Here is a 16,996-nt window from a genome sequence, read left to right on the forward strand (position 1 = left end):
TCTATACTGTCTATTAATGTTCACAATGAGCACTCAATATCTTATTATCAGAAAAAATAACTAAGAGCCATTAATTCTAACAAACTTACTTCCTACTGCTCTGTATTAATTTTCAACTAGTTTTTTACAGTGGCTAATAATGAAGCATTTCATTAGTGTTCTAAAAATGGTTTCTATAAAGTGTAAATAAAAATTTTACTTAAGCAAAAATAAAATTTTCCTTGAAGAAGATGACGGGATTAGCCAAAGAACATATATATACATGCAATGACACAGAAACACAGATAACAGTGTGTGAATTGCCTGAGTGGGGTGGGACTAAGTAGTGGTGGGCAAAGGGGGAAAATGTGGGGACACCTGTAAGAGTATAAACAATAAAATATAATAAAAATAAATAAAATAAAGTTTTCCTAATATAAACCTCACATATCCCTTATTAAAACCTTCTATGCACCCTGGCTGGTGTAGCTCAGTGCATTGAGCATGGGCTGTGAACCAAAGGGTCGCCAGTTTGTTCCCAGTCAGGGAACATGCCTGGGTTGCGGGCCAGGTCCCCAGTGGGGGGCCACATGAGAGGCAACCACACACTGATGTGGTTTCTCTCCCTCTCTTCCCCAGTCTCTAAAAATAAATAAGTAAAATCTTTAATTCCCCCCCTCCCCAAACCCTTATATGCCCTGGCTCAGTTGGTTGGAGCATTGTCCTGTACACCAAAAGGTTATCTGTGGGTTTGATCCCTGGTCTGGGCATGTATGGGAGGCAAATGTCTGATGTTTCTCTTACATGGCCATCTCTCTCTCTCCCCTGGCTTCTTCCACCCCTTCTTCTCTTTCTAAAACCAATAAACATTTCCTGCTTCAAAAAAACAGGAAATGTTTATTGACCTTTGAATAAAAAAGCACTTGATATTTTTCTTCAAAAATATAGCATGTAACAAAAATTCAAAACATGTTTATGTAGACATTTGGTAATCTGCCTTTAAAATAAATGCTACACTTGCAAATAATATGACATGAAGTCAATATTTTGACAGTGTTCCCTGATAAAGAGGACTTTAGAAACAGTACTATATAATATACACATTTAGTCATCATTAGTCAATGTTTTATACTTCATGACCTAATAATTAAAACCATGTATTTGCTACAGTATGAAAGCAATTCTCTCAATCATTAGAAAAACTGGTTTGTGAACCATTATCTGTTCAATCCAAGCTTCCCTGAAAATTCATGAACTCATTTTCTTAAAGTAATTATTTAACTGTGCTACTATATGCAAATAAGAGTAACAAAGGCTGGTTTAAATTTTCTCTACTACTTTGTTTTTACACTGACTGTAACATGAAATAACATTTTAAAATCAATTTTAGAAAAGGACAAGTTTAATAATTAATACATTTATTAACTAAACAGAAAAGACACAAACCTTTGCCAACTTTAACTTAGTCTTATTCCTAGCCACTCTTATTCAGTGATGTGGATGGAGTTTTAGGCCAGTTAGTTGGGCTGATGAGAGTAGTATATGGACTACATGGAGATCCACATGGTGATCCATAAATTACATTTATGACAGTTATAAACTACTGAAATAAGTTTGGTGTTTTTTTGTTTTTTTAAAAAAAACTTACCTAGACAAGGCTAGGAAGGTATCTGTAACTCAGAGAATTATAATTACCATTACCACATTTTATATAATCCCAACTGATGTTATCTTCTAATATTCCCTTTAATATGTTTTATACTTTAGACAAATCCAACTAGTAATTCTTTTCCCCAAACACTTATACTAAAACCTGCTAATCTTTGGGTTCATGCTATTCTTGACATATAAAACCTCCTTCTTTTCTGAAAATCCTATCTATACTTCAAGGCCAACTCCAATACCATCCCCTCCTTGAGGGGTTCCACTCAAAGGAAAATGATTGGTTCCACCTATGTAATCCCACTGTCCTACAATGGAATTGTGAACTCAGATCACAACCTGTTTATGTATGCCTTGACTTCCGCAGGCAGTAAGGTATTTGCTGAAATAAATTCAAAGTCAATTTTCTTCTTAAAAAATAACTCCAAAGAGGTAAAGAAACAAATTATAATAGGCGCTATTTTTCAGAAGGTACCCAATGATATCATAATGAGGGATGATATAAATCGGGACTTAGTATAACTCTTGAGAAAGATAATCAGTTTCTTGAAGCAGGTAAGTATAGTCCATTGAGGGGCTTCAGGGAACCAAAATAGATGAACTTCATTCATCAAATAGAACTTGCCTACTATAGATTGTACCTAAAATTGTTTTAATAGGTTATAACTTCAAAACCATAAACACAGGGTATGCAGGCCTAAAACTGTGACATATTACAAAAGCTTAGGGCTCTTATTTTACCTAAGTTCAAATGTGAAAAGTATCACAAAGCAGGCCTTCACTTCTGTAAATCATCCAGTTCTTACTTTGTATATAGATCTTCATAAATGAAGGATTTGGAGTACAGGCCTAAGAATTTACACTCAGAATAGTTATATACATATAATAATAAAATAACAACATTTTACTTCTTTAATGATCAGTTTCCCTGAGATGAAATTCTTTTTTTTTTTTAAATATTTTCTTTATTTATTTTTGGAGAGAGGGGAAGGGAAGGAGAAAGAGTGGGAGAGAAACATCAATGTGTGGATGCCTCTCATGCGTCCCCTGCCGGGAACTGGCCTGCAACCCAGGCATGTGCCCTGACTGGGAATCGAACTGCGATACTCTGGTTCGCAGGCCCGTGCTCAATCCACTGAGCTACGCCAGCCAGGTGAAATTCTTAATCAAAATTAAAATGCAACAAAAGTTAAAAACTAACAGAAAAAAAATCAGTAAAAGTACCAAAACTCTGCCTTACTCTATTATGTAAAGTTTGACCAAATATTTTTAACAGTCCACATGTCCTACTCTCAACCTACCTGGGGCCTCTAGAAGACCATGTATATTGATTTGCAGGTAATTTCTCTCTCAGAGAATACTCAGCAACCATCATATCAGGTGAAACATAAGCACCAACACCTGTGGGATAGATGTTATCATTAACAAAAGGACACAAAATATGAACCTTAACTTTTATCCACTATTCACTTGGCTGTGTAACCTTGGGTAAATTGCTTGATTCCCCTATGCCACAGCTCTGTCATAAAATAAAAAGACAAAAAAAACCAAAAAAACTTTACCAAGAAAAGTTTACTATATGTACTGCCAGACATTACATGCCATATGCCTAATTTGGGGATATAAAAATATCAGGATTATTATGTGAATTAAAAATAATAACATACCTAAAAGTGTGTAGATGTATAAAAAAAAGTGTTTTCAACTTTAAAATATAACACTAGAAAAATAAAGGAATTAATTGACTGGTTATTTTTAAATGACCTTCTATCCATAATTCTACCCATAAAGTTGGCAGTATCCCTCTACTCAAAAATGGCTAAATAAAGAGCAAAAAACAAAGACATAACTTGTTAGTCTTCAGAAAAACATGCAAAAAAGGTCTAGTAAGATTCTGAAACAATACAGAGATCAAACTTGGTTCTTTCATTTTAGAAATTTGGAAATATGGACTACAGAGATTGAAAAAAGGTACAAAATTCACATGTATGACTAGCAGAGAAAAAATTTAGAATCCAGGTCTACCAGCTTCTAATTCCTCTTTACAACATACACATACTCAGAAGACTGGGTAAAACATATGCAAGTTAAGAGGATTTAGGTTGATAATACTGCCACATAACACTGCAATTATTTTCGTAAAATTTTGTTTAAAATTTTTAGTGAGTATGGGGATAAAAATACAACAAAAACACTGAGTACTACAGCAGAGTACTATCTTTGATCTTTACCTTTCAGATCTATTCTTTGTTTTTGTGTACACTTAAAATATCTAGAACACTGAAATATGCAATGAATATATCACTAGTAGGCACTGTTGTCTTAACACATGATTTAACAAAATTATTTCTGGAATGGGAGAAATAAACAGAAAACTGTACTTGAAAAATAACTAAATAAAAATTTTAAAAAAGAAAATTTTTAAAATTACATAAAGTTATATCTTAAAATGTAGAAGCTATGAATACAAACATATTTATATTTATCTTTATATGTAATATCACTGTTAGTTTAAAACAAAATTTTAAAAAGGACCAATTTTGAAACTTTGATACCCAAATATTATATATACATCTATAGTATCTACACACCAATAATATCTATAATATGTATATATTTATGCAATTATTGATATATACATCAGAAACATTTGGAACCAAATAGTTTTTATAGCCATTTACCCAATGACACATGTCAAGAAGCCTTATTATGATCTCAAACAAAAAATTTTTAGGCATCATTTACTACATACATATTTCTCTTAATTCATCTTCCTCATACTGCATATTTAAAAAAAAGGAGGTAGTTTTTATATTTTGTGGGTTTTTCTGCAAAATTGGCAGCTACTGTATGTTATGTAAGCTAACTTTATTATTCTCATACTATGACTGCAATTCTTGATTTAGCTTTCCCATGAATTCTTGGTGATGGGCATTTTTTTCCCACTAGAGTACACTGGAATAGACAATACCGCATTATATGTAAAGACCAAAAAGTCATGGAGAAGCCACATTCATGAAACAAATGTGTTTCAACTGCTTTTCTCACTAACAAAGCTTCCTTCCTCTACACCTCATTCTTTCTGCATATCCCAAAAGAAATTAAAGGAGGAAACTATATTATAAATAAGTAGTCGTACACTATAAATAAAAAGTAAGGCAAGTGTATTAATGTTGTTCACTTAGTCTGAAAAGCCCTTTCCTCAATCATTTCTACTGACTGAAACCTTCAAACCCATCTACTCTTCCAGAAAGCCTCACCTAAATTCTCAAATCTGAAGTGGCTGCACTCTTGTAACCCTTAGCACTGTGTCTATACTTTCATTAAACTATTTACTTCAGTCTACTATAAATTCAAGATCAGCAGGACCCTACCAGATTTCAGTTTCCTGGGGGTTTAAGGTTTACAGTGTCATGTATACCTAGAGATGCAATTAACATTGAATTAACTAACGTGTTTTTCGTTTCCTTTTTTTGAAACAAGTCCACTTCTAAAACAGGAAACTAACCTATTACACTTGATGTAGTTCCACCTGGACAACCAACTGTAGAAAGGCACGGGCCATTATTTCCAGCACTTGAAACATAAATTATATTATGCTTCCACACTGCTTCATTAATTATTTCACAAATTCTCCTGAAAGAGATAGAATTTCTTTGAACATAAAAAACTGACCTGCTTTTAAAGAACTATATTATATTATCATGTGAAAATATTTGCAAACATGGTTTATAAAAAAAAAGGCTAAAATATGGTTCCAAGTAGCAGAACTAAAGCAGTGGCAATAAATAAGAAAGTGTGCATCAGAATCACTCAGGGGACATTCTAAAACTATAAATACTTAGCCTCTATCCCCAAAGTATTTATAATACCAAAATATTGTTCAAATGCATGGTTAAGTAACTTATGGCACCACCCACCACTGGTGGGACATGATATAGTCATTCTAGGAGATACACCCTAGATAGGTTTTAGTGTTGGGAAACAGTTATGAGGTCAGGTTAAATGTGGAGAAATGCTAGATATACAGGGAAAACTACAAAAGGACTGGAAGCAAATACTGAATGATTAGCAGTGATTGGGTAGGGAGACAATAGAGGGTTTCACTTTCATCCCGCACTTGAAATAACATATTCAGAAATAACTCCTTGGGGGTTTCCTATATGTATATATTTATGATTAGTGACAAAAGTGAAGGGAAAATAAGCCAGTAGGGAGAACCTAAGGGTAAGATTTAAAATATAAGCAATCCGGTTAGAGCTTGATAGCAAACAAGAAAAACAGTGCTATGAATTGAAAGAGATGAAGTTAGACCATGAAGAAAATAGTCAACATAACAATGGTATGGAGCTAAGGGCACTCCCAGTGTAAAAGAAGGGAATGAGGCAAAGATGACTTTAAAAGGATGAATATTTAAAAACAGGAAGAGAAAACAAAACACTCAGGTAAATAAAATATCAAAGCAAAGGAGGGGCAAGACTTCATTCCCGAATGAAGGGCAGGAAAGGGATGTATAACAAGAAACCTAGTAGCACTAGTCATCTGGTACTACTGGTAAATTTAATTTAAAAATCAAATTATGTGGTAACAGTAAACTAAAGGGTCTGGGCTTGGTAAAATTGGGTTTTGGTAGGAGTTTATTAAAGAATTTCAGACACTGGATAGTAGGTATATGGTAGTGGGGGAAGTGATCAATAAGGTAATTTCAAAGTTATTACTATAAAGAAAACAAGGCAAAGTAACATGAGGTCAACACTAAGCCACTAGATGTGGCAGCAGGAAGATGATGACACAGGGAGGAGGGGATGGAAGAGAATCAGAAAGTGAACATACATAACTAAGTTTTGCTGGAAAAGTGAGTGAAAGCAGTATAAAATGAAGAGGGTTTGTGTCTGTTTTAAAGCTGGTGACTCTAGAGAATGTATGTGTAGTGATGATAATCCAGGATAGGAGAGAGGAAACCGGAATCAGATCACAAGTTTTTGAATAACTTCTGACCCAGGCACTTCTTTCATTACTCAATAGGGAAGGCAGAGAAGATTGAGTTTGAGTAGTTCATAGGAAGGGCATTGGTCCCCTGCTGAGTGCTTTTATTTTCTCTGAGAAAGTAAGAGGTGAGGGCTTTAGTGAGGGAAGAAAGGGAAGGACACTGAAGGTCGTCAAGAAGAAAAGGTGTAAAATGGTCATATAGGAGTCAGAGGGTAAATGCAGTGTGATTAAAGACAATGCTGTGTAAACATTTGATATCTGTGGTCATAAACTTAAAATGGATCAGTGTGTACTTGTAGCAAAGTCTGGCGGATCAGGTGCATGATCCTTGAAGGGAATGACAAGATTTCCACAAGTGCAGAGTTATTTCTGGTAGTTATACCTGGAAGAGTTTAGGTTGCTTGTGGATGAGGAATTCTAGTGATATATGGGTTGTGGGGCCTCCCTGGGTAGGAGGAAGAGCCATTGGAATGAGAGCCAAAAATATGGCAGACATACAGTTATCATCTAACCACAGCAACTGCTTTTTTCCAATCATGATTTTCAATCCAGTTATGAAAAGCATTACATATGCTTCATTAGCTAAGTTTCTATGGCTAACAAGTATCAAAGAACACTCACCCAGAATTTGGCCAGTGAGTTGCTTCTCCATAGCTGTAGTTGACAAGATCACACTTATGATTTATAACTTCTATCATCTATTAAAAAAATGAAGAGTCTAATTTAGGCAGCAATGTACAGAAATGATTGGGCGGGGAAAAAAAGGGCACAGAATCCCACAGTTAACCAATCATATTCTACTTCAAATCTGAAAATATAAGTTACTTCTAGGCATATGGTTAATAAATTTTTAAAGAGGTGGAGATAGACAGAATATAGTCTATAGTCAGAATATAGTAAGTAATCTATAAAAAACAAAACTAGTATTTGCAGAATGGAGTAGGGGAGAGGAAGAGGAAAAGAAATGGTTCTTACTAAATTCTAAAAAAACTAAAGTAAAATATAATTCATATGTTAAAATGAAATGTAGAATATTAGTTAAATTCTTCTTAGGCTGAAGGAGCAAGCTGCCTGGGGCTTATTTTGTTTTTTTAAAGTATCTCAAAATAGCTTGCTAGAAGACTTATTAGAAATGAGAAGTATAACATAAATAATATTTTTATATTTTCCAATCCTAGTAATTTTAATAAAAACAATTTAAAAATATTCTTGGTAAGCCCAGAGTACTTCATAAAACTAAAAATATCCAAGATCATCAATTATTAACCCTTTAAATCAACAATTCACAAACACTCACAGCTCTTATAAGGCCTGTGCCTGTTTCCATAGTGCTCAGTCTTGTATCACCAATCTTGATTGAAAGAATCTGGGCACCTGGAGCTACACCATTCCGTTCAGGTTCTTCTGGAAAATGTCCAGCAGCTATACTAGCTACATGTGTTCCATGAGCACCTAGAGGAAAAAAGAGGGGCATATGAAAAAATAGCCTCACATGTTCAAATTTTTAATCATTCAGTTCAATTTATATATTAATCATGGTGAAGATAATCAAATAAAAATATACCTTAACCTTAATATTTAATAATATATTAATTCTCTTATCAATAATTCACAAAAAATGAAATTCAATGAATTCCATATACTACTCTGCTGCCTGGAACTCTAGCCTTTTCACTGACATCAAAAAATGAAGATTACAAGGATGAGAAGGTATTTGCAATATATATAACTGACCAAGACCTTATATCAAAAATAATGGAAAAAACAAAGATGGATGAGTAAACAAGGCTCTTTGTAGAGTTACCTACAAATGAGTTCCGTTAAGACTGTCAGCTGATTTCTCAAAAGAAGCTCTGTAGGCAAGAAGGGACTGAAAAGAAGTATTCAAAGTGATGAAAAGCAAGGACCTTCAACCTGTATTACTCTATCCAGCAAAGCTATCACTAGAATTGAAGGGCAGATAAAGGTCTTCCCAGACAAGGTACAGCTAAAGGAGTTTATTACCTCCAATCCATTATTACATGAAATGTTAAAGGGACTATTTTAAGAAAGAAGAAAGCTTTTCATAAAGGTGGAGGAAGGCAATGGGGGAAAATTAGGACAACTGTAATAGCATAATCAATAAAATATACTTTTTTTAAAAAGGAAAAAACAGTGCAAAAGAAAAATGGGTAAAAGATCTGAGATCATTTCACAAAAGGGGACAACTAAATGATACATAAAAATGGAATGTTCGACTTTACTGGCCTGTCTGGGAAATGCATATCAAAGCCACATAACTTTCACATTAGCTTAAACTTTAAGGTCTGCAACAGCAACTGCGGATAGGAATGTGCACTCACATACTACTAGTGGGAGAGAAGAATGACATTTGGGAAAGGTGAATATAGGCATACCCTACAATTTAGCAATTTCACCTCTAGCAATATGCCTAAGAGAAACGTGCAACATGTACACTACAAGAAAAATGTACAAATGTTCATGGCAGCATTGTTTGAAAATTCAAAAACTAGAATGGATACAGTACATTCATAAAACTGAATATTATACAGCATTGTACATAGTGTACATGTCTATATACTATGAGATGAAGCATGCAAAAATAAGACTGACTTAAAGAAGTCAACATTCAAACAAATGGAGACTGAACAACATGTTATTAAATAATGAATGAGTCAACAATGATATCAAGGGAAGAAATAAAAAAGCTTCTGGAAACAAATGAAAATGAACATATAACAAAACCTATGGGACACATCCTGGGAGGGGTGTTCATAGCAATCAATACAGGCCTACCTAAAGAAGACAGAAAAATCCCAAATAAATTACCTAACCCTACATCTGAAAGAAATAGAGGAACAAAAACAATACCCACATCAAGTAGAAGGAAGGAAATAATCAAGATCAGAACAGAATTAAATTACACAGACACAAAAAGAACAAAATTCAAAAGATCAATAAATCCAGGATCTGATTCTTTGAAAAGTTAAACAAAATTGACATGCCTTTAACCAGACTCATCATGAAAAAAAAAAAAAAAAAAACAGAGAGGACCCAAATATTATTTTAGAAATGAAAGAGGAAAAGTTACAACCAAAACAACATAAATACAAAGGATTGTAAGAAATTACTAGGAACAACTCTATGGCAAGAAATTTCACAAACTAGGCCAGGGGTATCAAAATCATTTTCACCGGGGGCCCATTAACTTTGTGGTTGCCTTCAAAGGGCCAAATGTAATTTTAGGACTGCATAAATGTAACTACTCCTTAACAGTTAAGTGACAGGTCAGCGCTGCTGCTGGGTAGAAACAAGGTGGAGGGCCGGATTCAGCCTGCAGGCCTTGTGTTTGCTGCCTGTCACCTAGACGAAATAGAAAAATTTCTTGAAACACACAATCTGCCAAAACTGAATCAATAAAAAGCAGAAAGCCTGAAAAGACCTATAACAGCTAGTGAAATTGAAGCAGTAATTAAAACACTCCTGGCACACAAAAGCCCTGGACTGCATGACTTCACAGGTGAATTTTACAAACATTTAAGGAAGAGCTAACTCTTTTCATTCTCAAACTATTCCAAAAAATTCAAGAAAAGGGAAGACTCCCAAACCATTTTAAAGAGGCTAGTGTCATCTTAATTTCAAAACCAGGTCAAGACACAACAAAGAAAGAAAACTACAGGTCAATATCTCTGATGAACATATATTCTAAAATCCTCAACAAAATACTGGCAATCTGCATTCAGAAATACATTAAAAATATCATACACTATGATCAAGTGGGATTCATCCCAGAGATGCAAAGATGGTACAATATTCACAAACAATAAATGTAATACAGCACACAAACAATATGAGGGACAAAAATCACAGGATCGTAGCAAGAGATGCAGAAAAAGCACTTGATAAAATCTTGCACCCATTTATGATAAAAACATCCAGGAAAGTAGGAATAGAGAGAGCATACCTCAACTAATAATGCCCATATATGAGAAACCTATAGCTAATATCCTACTTAATGGGGAAAACTAAAAGCTTTCCTCTTAATATCAGGAACAAGACAAGAATGTCCAGTGTGACCACTCCTATTCAACACAGTACTGGAAGTTCCAGCCACATCAGCCAAAAAAAGAAAGAAAGAAAACGCATCCAAATTGGAAAGGAGGAAGTATGCCTGTCATTATTTGCAGATGACACGCTAGTGTACACAGAAAACCCTATAGGCTCCACAAAAAAAAAACCCTATTTGACCTAATAAGTAAATATGGCAAACAAACAGGATACAAAGTCAATAACCAGAATTCAATGGCATTTTGGTACACCAACGATGAAGTATCAGAAAGAAAATTTGGAAAGATGTCTCATTTACTACAACAGCAAGAAAAATAAAGTACCTAGAAATAAATTTAACCAAGAAGGTAAAGATCTGTACTCAGAAAATTACACAACACTGAAAAAACAAATTAAGGAAGACACAAATAAATGGAAGCATGTATCATGTACATGGATTGAAGAATTAATATCATTAAAATGTCTACACTACCTAAAGCAATCTACAGATTCAATGCAATTCCTATTAAAATACCAATGGCCTATTTCCCAGATCTAGAATAATTTTTTTTCAAAAATACATATGGAACAAAAAAGACTCCAAATAGTCTCAGCAACCTTAAGAAAGAACAAAGTAGGAAGGATCATAAGACTTGATAACAAGCTACACTACAAGGCCACCATAATCAAAACAGTCTGGTACTGTCAAAAGAACAGACACACAGATCATGAAACAGAACTGAGAACCCTGTAATAAACCCAGTTCTCCACAGTCAATATGACAAAGGGAGCATGAGCACACAATAGAGTAAAAATAGCCTCTTCAATAAATGGTATTGGGAGAACTGGAAAGGTACGTACAAAAAAAAAAAAGAAACTAGATCTCCAACTTATATCATATATGAGAATACACTCAAAATGGATAAAAGGCTTAAATATAAGTCGTGACACTATAAAAGTTCTAGAGGAAAACACTGGGAGGAAAATTTCAGATATCCCATACAGCAATATTTTTGCCTATATATATGTCCTAAGGCAAGGGAAATAAAGGAAAAAGTAAACAAATGGGGCTACATCAAATTAAAAAGTTTCTTCATTAGCTAAAGAAACCATAATCAAAATGAAAAGGGAACCAATACTATGGGAAAACATATTTGCCAATGATACACAAACAAGGGTTTGATCTCTGAAACATATAAAAAACTCACACTAGTCCCCTCCAGAAAGACAAAAAAACCCAATTAAAAAATGGGCAAAGGACCTGAACAGACACTTGTCTAAGGAGGACATACAGATGGCCCAGAGACATATGAAAGGATGCTCAGCATCACCAGCCATCAGAAAGGTACAAATTAAAACCACAATGAGATACCACTTTGCACCAGTGAGAATGACCATCATAAACAAAGCAACAAACAAGTGTTGGAGAAGATGTGGAGAAAAGGGAACCCTTGTACACTGTTGGTAGCAATGCACACTGGTTCAGCCACTGTGAAAAATGGTATGAAACTTCCTCCAAAAACTAAAAATGGAACTGGTTTTTGACCCAGCAATTCCACTGCTGGGATTATATCCTAACAATCCTGAAATACTAATTCAAAAGATCCTGTGCACCCCAAGGTACATAGCAGTTCAATTTACAATAGCAAGTGATGGAAGAAACCTAAGTGCCCATCGGTAAACGAATGGATCAAAAAACTGCGGTACATTTACACAATAGAATTCTATGCAGCAGAAAGAATGAGCTCCCACTCTCCACAACAGCATGGATTCATCTCGAGAGCATTATGCTAAGTGAAATAAGCCAGGTAGACAAATACCACATGATTTCACCCATAAGTGGAACCTAATAAAAAAAAGCAAACAAATAAGCAAAATATAACCAGAGACATTGAAATAAAGAACAAATTGACAGTAACCGGAGGGAAGAGGGAGGGGATAACAGGGAAAAAAGGGGAAGGTTCCTGAAGGAACATGTATAAAGGACACATGGACCAAGCTAAAGGAGAGTAGTATCAAGGGTCAGAGGTGGGGATGGGTGGGTTGGGAGAAAATGGAGACAACTGTACTTGAACAATGACAAAAAAATTTTTAAAAGAACTTGATAATTAAAAAACAAAACAAAAGACATGCACTGACCCCTGGCTGGTGTTGCTCAGTGAGTTAAAAGCTAGCCTGTGAACCAAAATGTCTCTGGTTCGATTCCCAGTCAGAGTCCATTGCCTGGGTTGCGCCAGGTCCCCAGTTGGGGGCATGCATGAGGCCACCAGTCAGTGTATCTTTCACACATCGATGTTTCTCTCCCTCTTTCTCCCTTCCTTCTCCTCTCTCTAAAAGTAAATAAGAAAACCTTAAAAACAATAAATGAAATAAAACCACATTGAGATATCACTTCACACTTGCCAGAATGGCCATCATTAGTCAATCAACAAACAAGTTCTGGCAAGGATGGGGAGAAAAGGGAACGCTAGTGCACTGTTAGTAGGAATGCAGACTGGTGCAGCCACTATGGAATTTCATTTAAAAAACAAAAAACAAAAAAGGAACTGCCTTTTGACCCAGTGATTCCACTACTGGGAATATCCTAAGAATACCCAGTGGCCAATTCAAAAGAACTTATGCCCCCCTATCCTATGTTTATAGCATTGCTATTTACAATGGCTAGTGCTGGAAACAGCTTAAGTGTCCATCAGTAAATGAGTGGGTCAAAAAACTGTGGTATATTTACACAATGGAATACTATGCAGCAGAAGGAAAGAAGGAACTCCTATCCTTTGTGACAGCATGGATAGACTGGAGAATATTATGCTAAGTGAAATAAGCCAGTCAGTAAAAGACAAATACCATATAATCTCTTCTATAACAGGAATCTAATGAACAACATAAACTCACAAACAAAACAGAACCACAGGCAAGGAAACATGGGTCCTTGAAAATGATTAGAGGGAAAAAGGCAGGGGGTTAGTGGTGGAAAGAGGGGAAGGGACTAGACAAAGAACATGTATGAATGACCCACTGACAGGGACAAGTATGGGTACTGACTGTGGCAGCAGGGCGTGGGATGAGCAGAAGAGGGCAAAAGGGGGAAAAATTGAGACAACTGTAATAAAATAATAAAAAAATAAAGTCACACACAAAAGTATACACACACACACCCACACACATCATTTACATACATGGAAAAATCACCATAGTAGGTTGAGCCATGTATAATTATCACTAATCATTTCTGACCTATAAATACAACAATACCAGATGGTTCAAACTAATGTGCTAATAGAAATAACGACAATAGTTAACTTTGGGGGTAGGGAGAGTAGACTGGTGGTTAGGAAGAGACATGACAGGGACTTTGACAAGCTTTATTCCTTGTCTTGGGTAAGACAAGTAGTGCCTAAACAGAAGTGTCCATCCACTCTGTAACAATTCAATGCATGTACAATTTGTGATTTATATACTTTTCTCTACATGTTATGTACCAAGGAAGTAAACAAACAAACAACTCCCCATGTCTTTTTAAGGAACTTTGAAAAGTTTCTGCCTGACTTATATTTCTGTTTTTTAGTCATCAGTAAAGATTAGGTAATACAGCTTCACAAAACTCTAGGGAGAAATCCTTACAGCCACTTAAGAAATTAGACCAAGCTTAACCTAGAGATTTAGAATGTTTAGGATGATTTTTGGCCCACAGCCTAGGCCTTACTTCCTGCTTCATCTAGAACTGGCTTCATGAATCCAACAATATATGCAAGCTCCCTGAAGCAAACTTTGAAAAAGTTTCTTAAAAAGAGAGAAATATCCCAGTTCTGTCAGATAAAACAACACCGCAAACACAATGATGAATGACAACCAGCATTGGGCTTTAATGTTTGCATGACACCAGAGTAGTTGGAACTCCTTGAGAAATGAGAGCATATGACTCTTCCAGCTGAGTTTGCTGTAATGCTGAGACTTCTCTGTTCTAGGCAACTGTGGTCATGTAAGAAGACGGACCCAATATTACCAATTCTTCCAATAAAAATAGGAAAGCTGTAATCATCTACCCCCAAACAAACAAACAAAAACCACTTTGCCACCACCACCTACCTATTAGAGCAGCTAAAACTAAGCAGACTGACCCCAGTATGAGTGGGTAGGAATGTGGAGCTCCTGGAGCAGTTACCCTCTACTCTGCTGGTGGGATGCAGAAGGGTGCCGCCAATATGAACGACAGCTTGCAAGTCTCTTAAAAAGTTAAAATATATACCTACTATGACTTACCAGTTCTCTTAGATACCATTCCAAATTAAACCAAACATATTTCCACAAAAAGACTTGTACACAAATGCTGAAACAATCAAGTGTCCATCAAGAGGTGAATAAATGAATCATGATTTATTCATACCATGAAATAATACTCATTAATAAGGAATAAGCTATTTATAATTATAATATAAGTGAATTTCAAACCATTACTCTGGAATAAGGCAGGCAACAATACATTTTTATTCCGCTTACACAAAATTCTAGAAACTGTAAAATAATCTAGAGTGACAAAAAGAAGTTCTGTTGCTACCTGGGGATGTGGGTGGAGACAAGGCTGATTTACAAAGGAAGATAAGCAAACTTGTGGGGGGTTATGGGTATAATCATTATCTTGATAGTGGTGATGGTTTCCTGGGAGTATGCATTTAACAAGACATATCAAGTTCATAAACACACACACACACAGAGTATATATTACTGTACTTCAGTTATTCAGCTATGCCTTAATAAAGTCCAGGGAATGGTGATAAAGAGTTAAAGTCTTCCTATTTCATTGTCCTTGCTCCCTCACCAGGAGTAACCACTATCCAGAAGCTGATGTGTATATTCTTCTCATCTACATTTTTACCATATAAACACATATCCATAAATACTGGATAGTATTATTTCACATATTTTACAATTTTATACAAATGTTTTATCATTAATATTTTAATTATAAATTTATGCACTTGAATAAACATATGTATTTGTTCTGAATGCTGTATAATATTCCACAGTGTGAATAATACACAATTTTTAAAAACCTATTCTTTTGTTGATGGCTATTTAGATTGTTTCACCCTAGAGTATAAAAAGTCAGGTAAAAAGACCTTCACTGTAGCATTCTGTGTCATTTCAAAAAAATAGAATTTCTCAAAATTAATATTTGGAAATAAAAGTACTGTTCACTGGATGAATTATGCTCATGGATTTTTTTTTGTGGTTGGACTACACTTGTACTCTTGGAATGCATCTTACATGACTATGACTTTAAGAAACAACACCTTGCCAGGGAACCACATTACATTTATTATTCCAGACCTAGTTCTTCATTTGGAATCTCTAGATTAAATTCTCCATAAAGCTGCTTTCGCTATAGGAATTTATCATCTTGTACTTTGTAAATTTAACTCTAACAAATATGAACAGAATACCTCCACTGGTCACAATAGAGAGCAGGTTTCCATCGTCATATATATTAACAGAGTAATTCAACATCTCAGCTGTGCCAAAAGAGCCATATTCTTGGGCTTCTTTGTAGTTTCTCAACACAGTAGCTTTACTCAAGTCCCCGTCTTCATTCGAATCAATGCAGGCTCTGTAAATCCAGAATATAGAATAGTCAACAATACAGAATACCTCAACAAGTGAGGTATTTTCTTACCTCACTTGAATCCTATAATATTGCTTCTCAGGTCTTACTACCAGATCCACTTCTACCAAGCAAACACAGTAACTACCTGGCTTATATTTCTGTTTTATAGTCAGCAGTAAAGATTAGGTAATACAGCTTCACAAAACTCAGGGGAGAAATCCTGGGGACTTCTGCCAAGATGGAGGCGTAGGTGGAAGCACAGTGCCTTCTCACATAACCAAGTTTAAAAACAACAAAGTTTTAGCAACAAAAGCACAGCCAAACCACAGAAAATTGAACTATATGGAAGTCTGACAACAACGAACCCTTCAGCCAAACCAGTAAGAGGGGCAGAGCCAGCAGCAGAGCGGAGTCAGGCAGGAAAGATCCACCAGATGACTCGGGCGTGCAACCCAGGCACGCAAGCAGCCATGGGTGGATCCCAGGTGTGGAGTAGCAACAGGAGGACCCACTGAGGGCTGACCATGATCACACATTCGCACACAGATAAACCGGTGAAGGAGCGAGCGGTGAGACAGACCATGCAAGCCGCAGTGGCAGGAAGCAGCAGAGGGGACGGCCATTGTCCCTCTCTGACCCTGCCCGCACATACAGAGTCACAAACCAATGACCTGGGTGGCCCCACCCTGGTGAACACCTAAGGCTCCGCTCCTCATA

General features: G+C 35.7%; 1 protein-coding gene across 3 annotated transcripts in view; it reads right to left on the reverse strand.

Moving 5' to 3' along the window:
- The window catches only part of TPP2 (tripeptidyl peptidase 2), a 105,125-nt gene that overhangs the window by 60,969 nt on the left and 27,160 nt on the right, over positions 1-16,996 (reverse strand). For all 3 annotated transcript variants that reach the window (XM_037143621.2, XM_037143622.2, XM_037143623.2), the window contains exons 6-10: positions 16,119-16,282; positions 7,928-8,082; positions 7,252-7,328; positions 5,150-5,277; positions 2,943-3,042 (exon numbers count right to left, since the gene is read on the reverse strand). In XM_037143621.2, coding sequence (XP_036999516.2) covers positions 2,943-3,042; positions 5,150-5,277; positions 7,252-7,328; positions 7,928-8,082; positions 16,119-16,282 — 624 coding nt within the window. The remainder of the gene's footprint in view (positions 1-2,942; positions 3,043-5,149; positions 5,278-7,251; positions 7,329-7,927; positions 8,083-16,118; positions 16,283-16,996) is intronic.

Source organism: Artibeus jamaicensis, unplaced genomic scaffold (genome assembly GCF_021234435.1).
Source record: "Artibeus jamaicensis isolate MK-2021 breed Jamaican fruit bat unplaced genomic scaffold, CSHL_Jam_final contig_559, whole genome shotgun sequence".
NCBI classification, from domain to species: Eukaryota; Metazoa; Chordata; class Mammalia; order Chiroptera; family Phyllostomidae; genus Artibeus; species Artibeus jamaicensis.